This window comes from Protobothrops mucrosquamatus, unplaced genomic scaffold (genome assembly GCF_001527695.2).
Source record: "Protobothrops mucrosquamatus isolate PMUCROS unplaced genomic scaffold, P.Mucros_1.0 scaffold6339, whole genome shotgun sequence".
NCBI lineage: Eukaryota > Metazoa > Chordata > Lepidosauria > Squamata > Viperidae > Protobothrops > Protobothrops mucrosquamatus.
In genome coordinates, this window is record NW_015392166.1 from 12584 (window position 1) to 21711 (window position 9128).

At 39.2% G+C, this 9128-nt stretch overlaps 1 protein-coding gene across 1 annotated transcript in view; it reads right to left on the reverse strand.

Moving 5' to 3' along the window:
• The window catches only part of ORAI2 (ORAI calcium release-activated calcium modulator 2), a 3531-nt gene extending 2861 nt beyond the window's left edge, over positions 1-670 (reverse strand). Inside the window, exon 1 of the mRNA XM_015829531.1 lies at positions 443-670. Coding sequence (XP_015685017.1) covers positions 443-670 — 228 coding nt within the window. The remainder of the gene's footprint in view (positions 1-442) is intronic.
• Between the last annotated feature and the right edge of the window lie 8458 nt (positions 671-9128).

Consider the following 9128-nt stretch of genomic DNA (forward strand, 5'->3'; position numbering starts at 1 on the left):
ACTGACAAAAGTGACTTATCCCGCTTTTCACACTTACAACCGTTGCAGCATCCCAATGGTCACGTGATCAAATTTCTGATGCTCGGCAACTAACTCATATTTATGACGGTTGCACTGTCCTGGGATCATGGGATCTCCTTTTGTGACCTTCTGACAAGCAAAGTCAAGGGGGAAGCCATATTCGCCTCACAACTATGTCTCTAACTTAACAACTGCAGTGATTCACTGAACAGTTGTGACAAGAAAGACCGTTAAATGGGGCAAACCTCACTTAACAAATGTCTCACTCAGCAACAGAAACTTTGGGCTCAATTATGGTTGTAAGTCAAGGACTACCTGTATTAAAGAACCCAATGAAGATATCATGGAATTCAGTTCCACAGTAATAGAAGCAGATCACAGATCTGAACATTGTGATAGTCCAGCAGCTATAAAAACATACCATGGCAAATCCAGAGAGGAGGGCAGAGGTCCGGCTGGAAGCTTTCAACTTGGCTCGGCTCAGGTATAATTTCCTCCATGAAAGGGCCTGAACGGAGTGATGATTGGAGGTGACCAGCTCCAGATAACTACGACGGACCCAGTCCCGGTAATCCATGCCCTTGCCAGTGGGCTCAGCACAGCAGGCTGAAGGAGGAGGGTCTACGGGGACATTTAACTCGGAACTCATGATGAAAGTCAAGCTACAGAAATTTTTTAAAAATCCAACCATTAGCTACTGTTTATAAATAAAATATAAGCTAGGGTGATCAAGCACCTACACAATGATTTAGGCAAGTAGGATTAGTGTTTCTATAATTACCTGATTTACATATACTAATTTGTATATACACACATACATTCACTGATTACAACTGATTAAATAAAAGCATTTATTTAAAGAATTCCCAGTGCAACCTGCATAAGTGCACTGATTAATGCATTTTATGCAGCACAAGCATTTCAGTCACAGGAGGCAGAAAATACAAAACTAAAAACTCAAATAATATAGAAAGGAAATATAGAAAAGAGGTTGGTATGACCATTACAGGATTAAAATACTTAGGAATGGGCCTAGGCTGGCAAGGAAAAGTCAATCTGAATACCCTGAAATGGCAAGGTTTAAATCCAAATGAAAAGAAACTGCTGACAAAGTATGAAAAAAGGAGTACAATTGAATGCAACCGATGACCAATATGAGCAAAGCTGACCAATATGTAGTTTTCAAAACATTATGTGTACCATTAAAATGCTGGTGCTTTGGAAAAACCATATTCTGAAAGAAGGCACCACTGATGCCATACACGAATAGGAATTATTAAATAAACTTGACTTTTTCTGAATATAGCCATTGTTCTCAAGGCGATTTCCAGTATTGCTCTTTAACAATACTGTAACATAGTCATTGTACCCTTTTTGGAATTAAAATTAGTTAAAATGATGCAACAAAACATTGTTTACAGCTGTTTAAAGCCCTGGAAAGAAAAGTGAAATAAAAGGTGAAATTGCACAAGTTAGTTGACAGAAAATGAAATAATAGAAAAAGAGCATAAGTATATAGTAAATAGGCTAGCTGAATAGCATCCAGGTAGTCTTCGGCTTACAACAGTTCGTCTACAGTTCGAAGTTACAACGGCACTGAAAAAAAGTGGCTTATGACCATTTTTCACACTTATGACTGTTGCAGCCTCCCCATGGTCATGTGATTTACATTCAGATGTTTGACAACTGGCTCATGTTCATGATGGTTGCAATGTCCCAGGGTCATGTGATCCCCTTTTGTGACCTTCTGTCAAGCAAAGTCAATGGGGAAGCCAAATTCACTTAACACCTGTGTTATTAATTTAACAACTGCAGTGATTCACTTAACAAATGTGGCAGGAAACGTTGTGAAATGAGGCAAAACTCACAACATTTTTTTCACTCAGCAACATACATTTTGCGCTGAATTGTGGTCGTAAGTTGAGGACTACCTGTATTTACATACAAATATAAAGCACCTAGGAGAAAATTGGAAAAACAAATGGGAGACAAACATTTTTTCACTTTTCAACAGACATTTTCTTTACCTCTCTTTTTAAAACGGATTATACAACAATGCCTATTACATTCAGCAATGACTGATATAGCAAAATATACATTTTTTGCCTTGGTTCCTCTCCACGTACTTTAGCTTCTTTCCCAGAAAATAGTGCTTGTTGAAGCTGCTTGATTGCTATTTTTTTGTGTTTATGTCATTTCATACAATAGTTATTTCTTCTGTTTTCAGATTTACCTTTTGGCCTGTCTACCTCATCTAAAGAAGCATAAAAGGTAATACATTTGCAGTTTCATTGGCAACAAACAATAGTATATTGAACTAAATTGAAACAATACGCTCATAATTATTGCCTTCAACTACATTTTTCACTATTATTCGCAAAATTTGGTTTATGGATAAATCAAGTAATATACAATACATTTTGTAAAATAATAGCATAACTTCATATTTGTAAAAAGTGCTTAAAAGCAAGCATTGTAATATTTCAAGTTTTTGCACCAGAATTTCCTAAAATTTTAATTTTGTATGTGTGTGTAAGAAAAACCAAATCAATAATACAAAATGGGAGTCTGAGAAGAAAGAAAAGGATAAAAGATAAACTCTTCTTCAGAAATGAAAAGATATTTCTGGCTGAAAGAGAGAGAAAAGCAAAAGTGACAATTTAGAGCAAAATACAAATCCTGTATCTTTTATTTCGGTAGTAATCCAGCATGATAAATGATTATCTTCACTTAATTAATTAATCAAGTTCTCCATTAAGCTATAGTACCTAGTTTGTCACATCCACCTGAACTGATCTGAGATACACAGTGCCACCACATTATTGTAGAGTTTCTAAGAGGCTTGGGAAGTCGAGATGATTAACTATTGGCTCAATTTAGGCTTCACAGGAAATATGGCAAAGACAATTTTTTCAGAATTACAGGATGGGACATTCCCATCAACGGAAATTTCTGCCTCCTTCTATCTTCTGCCTGCTGGGATTTCCCCCACCCACTTGGGGCTTGGTGTTTTGGCACCTTGCCCCCATTCCCCACAGATGCGCCAAGGGGCAGGTTAGTGGAATTTTGTGATTTTAATTTGTCTGTCTCCATGAAAAGAAATCACAGTAGGAAAGGATGGGGGTCCAGCTGGTTGCTGCTCTTTGCACCCTCCAATAGGAATGAAGTCAGGAAATGGGAAGAATAGCAAAGCAGTTATGTTATGGGAGGGATGAACCCAATGGCTGTGTGGATGCATCTTTGTCTCTTAAACAACATTTTCTGCAGATAACACCAAAAGTCACTAAGAATCAGATGGTATACAAGTTTATTAAATAATAATTAGAACAGAAGAAGAGTTCTAATGCAGCAAACCAAATATGCTTCTGGGCAAGTATCCGACTGTCCACTGCAGCTCTCCAGATAGTCTTCGAAAGTCCAAAATCAACTGCTTTCCTACCCCAATGTTATAGAATGGAATAGAATAGAATAGAATAGAATAGAATAGAATAGAATAGAATAGAATCTGGAAGGGACCTTGGAAGTCTTCTAGTCCAGCCCCGTGCTCAAGCAGGAGAACCTAGACCATCTCAGACAGGTGATTGTCTAGTCTCTTCTTAAAAATTTCCAGTGATGGAACGCCCACGATTTCTGGGGGTAAGCTGTTCCACTGGTTGATTGTCCTCACTGTCGGGAAGTTTCTTCTTAATTCCAGGTTGATCAGTTTCCAACCATTGTTTCTCGTCCTTCCCTCTGGTGCTCTGGTGACCCCCTCTGCCTTGTGGCAGCCCCTCAGATACTGGAATACTGCTTGCTGTCATATCTCCCCTATTTGTTCTTTTCTTTAGACTAGCCAAACCCAAGTTCCATAGCCGTTTTTCGTATGTTTTGGTCTTCAGGCTTTTGATCATCTTAGTTGCTCTTCTCTGAATTTTTTCCAAACTCTCAACATCTTTTTTTGTGATATGGTGACCAAAATTGACTGCAGTATTTGAGGTATGGTCTTACTAGGGCTTTATACTTGGCATGTTCTTGTTTCTATGCCTCTGTTTATACAACCCAGGATTGTACACAACAAACAACTAGTATTCAGTCTTTAAACATGGATTAGATGATCTCCGTGGTCCCTTCCAACTCAAAGCTTTTATGAAATACCTAGCTATCATAAAGTACAGTTTATCAATCTCTATCTTGTCCTTCTTTAAAACTTTGTCCCCAAAGTAAAAGATTCCAATGTTTTAATGTTTTTAACATTTTCCCTGAAGGAAACTCTTACGGTAGATCATTTGCACTGCCATTTTAGTACATCTGTAGATGTACTTACAATCATTTGTTTAGTGACCTTTTGAAGTTACAATAATGGCACTGAAATAGTGACTTATTACTGGTTTTCACTTTTACAACTGTTACAGCATCCCCATGGTCATGTCATCAAAATTCAGGCACTTGGCAACTGGCATGCATTTATGATAGTTGCACAGTCCCAGGGTCATGTGATTAGCCTATGCAACTCTCTCAGCCAGCTTCTGGCAACCAAAGTTAATGAAGGAAGCCAGATTCATTTAACAACTGTATGATTCACTTAACAACTGCAGTGATTCATTTAACAGCTGTGGCAAAAAGGTCATAAAAAGTGGCTCAACTCACTTAACAACTGCCTTACTTAACAAAAATTTTGGGCTCAACTGTGGTCATAAGTCAAGGACTACCTGTAGTTCCAATAGATATTTTGAGAACATGTAATCCAAACTTTGGTGACTAGACTTCCAAAGTAATGGGAGATTACAGTTTCCCCAAGATTTTATGGTTAAGTGAAGCATATTTTCTTATCTGGCTTTAGTGGTCAGATCCAGCAATGGTCATGATCTAGCAAAGAAGCCAAAAAAGCAGCAACTATTCTGCTCAGAATCTGGCAATCTCTCTTAACTTCCATGGCTATCTTACCTTTGATCTGATTCTTAGCAGCTGTGTCTTGTTCCTTCTCAACCATACCCTGTTTTCTTTTATGGTTTCTGAGTCACATAGAGCAGCTAAACACACTCACATTTTGCAAGCCCTACAGGATATAAACGTGGCTCTGAGTGAAATTATGCACTGTTGCATAATTTACCCTGAAAACAGAAAGTGAGGCAGAAAAGATACGTAAAAGAGAAACAGAGACAGCTTATTAAAACCTTAGATTCCTGGGTAGAACTCTCCAGCACTGTTCTTCTTCGCCATTTTACTCCAGCTATGGAAACTCTCAAGTCACTTAGCAATATGATTCTGGAACAAAGACTATTGATCTCTACCCATGGACATCTTGCATCACTCTGTACTGTTGAATATTTAAAAATGTGAAGTTTGGTTGTAAATATATCAATATTTGACCTAAGGATTCTAAATTAGTAATCTGCAAAGAAAACAGAGGTTGTTAACACTTCCCAGTTGTTTCCTAAAAGAGGGTGGAGAGAAGCAAAAGGAAGAGAAGGAATTCCCTCCTCCCTCCCTCCCTCTCTCTCCCTCCCTCTCTCTCTCTCTCTCTCTCTCTCTCCACACACACACACACACACACACACACACAAATACTATACAAAATTAAATTGTTCACGATAAATCAATTATTTAGAAGACAGCCTAGGTGATCAGTAACTGGAGGGATGCACTGCGATTGATTTTGCACAATATGAAAAAGCATTCCCAGAGTGGGATGCAAAAAACCCTATTTACTCTCTTTTGTTTTTCTAACTTAGAGGCCACTGTGCAAGAACAACCCTGTATTCAGTCACAGGCCACTTATACAGTCTTAGGCTGTGCATTCATTTATTTACCCAAAGAAAATGTAAATATTTCACCCAAATAAACCATCTCGTTGGATCCATTTATATTGTCAGAAATCAATCAAATGGGATGTCGGCAATTTTTGTTTTAGGAAATTTGATTCCAATGAATGTACTTGGCATTTGACCACATCTGGATCCCACGGACAATAAAGACAATAATGTCAAACGCTAATATAAAACAGATCCTCGAAGCACCCAAAAAGCTGGCTCGGAGTGAGCCTCATTGCAAGCCATTTTTTTGCTGGCTGATTTGGAGCTTACCTGCTATACTACCCAAGCCACTGTTCTGAGTGTGCATCACACCATTCAAGCAACAAGTGACTGATCTGCCACGATCTTCTGGCGATTTGCAAGGCTGCAAACACAGTTTCTAGGTCACTTATATACTCTGCTGACTATGGTTCTGCATCTTGCTGTTGTGTCACTTTTTCTTCTCATTTTAAACAGAGAGAAATGGAAATCATCCACAAGGACCGCCTACAGTTTACAGCTATGCTCACACAGATTACACAACTAGATCTATTAAAGGCCTGGTATTTGCATTTGCCCAATACATGGCTTAGTATATAGGGAAAGCCCGGTTGGCTTAGTTGAAGATTCAAAGAATTGAGCTACAATAATCTGGAAAATTCAATAGCTCCCTGTTAGAATATAAGCAGCAGCTGCCAACATCTAAGTCAGAAGTTGATGGACCGGATAGGAAGAAATTGATGGGGGTAACATAACAATGTAAGCATTTTCATTCCCAGAAAGATAGTTTAATAAATGGGGAGCCACAACAGAAATAGAGTTGATTGTAATTGCCCCCTGCCTTTCCTCATCTCTAATACCTGTAGTCCTTGACTTCTAACCATTTGCTTAATGACAGTTTAAATAAACAATAGTCTTGGAAAGGGCACTTTATGATTTGTAATGCACTTCCAACTGTCACAAAACACTGCACTACCCCCCCCCCCCGCAGTTACTTGATCTCAATTCAGATGCTTGACAACTGGCTCGCATTTATGACCTGTTGTAGTGGCTCACAGTCATGTAATCGCGAATTGCATTTTTTTTTGTCACTTCCTTGTTAAAAATGTCAGTGAGAAAAGTGAATTTGTTACAACTACATGCCTTGATTTATGACTGCAGGATGACTCAACATATGACTGTGGTAAAAATGACTGTAAAATCAGGATGGTCACAAGGTGACTTATCACTGCAATGATTTATGATGTAAATTTTTGTCACTATTGTGGTTGTAAGTCATGGCCAATCTGTAGTATCAATTATAATGTAACTGATACTATAACGGTATCAATTAAAATGTTGCCGAACAGCCAGATTTCTATGGCAGCCTCTGAATACTTTGGTAAATCTCACTTATTTAATACATTATACCAGTATGATAGTACTCCAGATTCTGCAATCTACCAATACATGAAAGGAGGTGTCAAGGGGACACAGGTAGTACAATTGGGACTGGTAATTTAGTCATTAAGGAAAGCAGCTGCTAAATGAAACATCACAATTTTATTTCAGCTTTGGTTTGGTTTCTTTATTTTATTTATTTATTTATTAAATTTATATACCGCCCTATCTCCCTTATGGGACTCAGGGCGGTGAACAGGCGATACTAAAAACCACAATAATAAATAAATAGTTTCTGTGCTAAAATCAAATTAAATAACAGGCCTGTTCTAAAAACACCCCATACAAAACCCCCACTAAAACATAATCAAACTACGCCAGGCCGGCCGCACGGAATAGATGGGCCTTCAGGGCTCGGCGAAAAAGGTTTATATAGACTGGTCACAAAGTTACATTTTTAATCCCATTTTAATTGTGAACAGTTGGTAAATGAGACTAGCTGTACAAGTAATTTCCTTAGTCCCTCAGCCCTGCACAGTCAAAATACCAACAAGAAAGGGTTTGACTACGAGAAGGGAACTGATGAATATCACCCACTTTCAGTCCACTGTTCCTTTATGCCAGACATGTCAAACTCGCGACATCACATGATGTCGCGCAACGTATCGGGAGTTTTGCCATTGCTGGCAATGGGGTGGGCGCGGCTTCCGCATGATGCGTCTGGCCCATGGGCTGGCAGTTTGACACCCCTGCTCTATGCTGTTAAAAACCAAACCCAGAGTGTAACCTATCACTATGAATTCAACATAGTTCTTATAGTTCCTATAAGAAATGGGTGTTGTAATTCCACAGAGGGTGACTTGAAAGAACTATTATCTGCATTGGGCAAGATGTTTTTATTTAATTAATTTGCATGCTATGTTTTGGTTGGAAATGAATACTCCAAGTGTAATTTCCAATTACAGAATTGCTACAATCCCATACCTGATAGGTGTCTTGGCACCAAAATGTTTCTGCATCTCTTTTGCACAACTGTGAAGCAGCAGCAGTATCCCTTCATTTTTTTTTTCAGAGAAACAAACAAAATAAGAGTTGGAAGGGACCTTGGAGGTCTTCTAGTTCAACCCCTGCTCCTCAAGCAGGAAACCTTATACCATTTCAGACAAGTGGTTGTCCAATCTCTTCTTAAAATATCCATAATAGCATAACACAATATGTTGTGTTAACACGGTGTCCTCTCAACTGACAGGAAGCCCAGCAAAACAATCTTCATCAGTCTATCACTTAAGGATGGCACTATGCTGATCTAACAAGTACATATATTTGGAGGAGTTAGGTGTTAATAACAACTTTCAATTGTATTAATAATATTGACCCCTAGCTTCCTACCTTTAAAGGTTGTATCAATCACCAATTTTTTCTCCTCTTTCAGGACCAATTCAAAGAATACCAATATAATCTATCCTAATTCTTACCAAACCAGGTCCGATCTAATCAGTCCCTGGTACATAGCCAGGTTTTTAAAACTTTGGGAAAAACCAACAGAAAAGAATTCTGCATCATTTTGCCACTATCTTGTATCCCCACTGAAAAATTGTAACTCCATATCCCTCCATGCAAAGAAATATGTTTATTCTAGTGCAGTGATGGCGAACCTTTTAGAGACTGAGTGCCCAAACTGCAATCGAAAACCCACTTATTTATCGCAAAGTGCCGGGGCTGTATCAGCATTATGGTGCCCTCAGGGGGGGTGGGGGGCGTGGCCCACTGGGTGGGCATGGCTGAAGTCACGGCAGACTGGGTGAGCGTGGCCGGGGCGTCCCTTGCCATCTCTGGGGCATCCCCGGGGGGGCAATGCCGCTTGCTTGCTCACTTCCTGCCCTGTTGCTTCCGAACGCCATGTGCTCACTACTCTGGCAAACTCTGCTGGGGCAACGGCACGCGTGCCCACAGAGA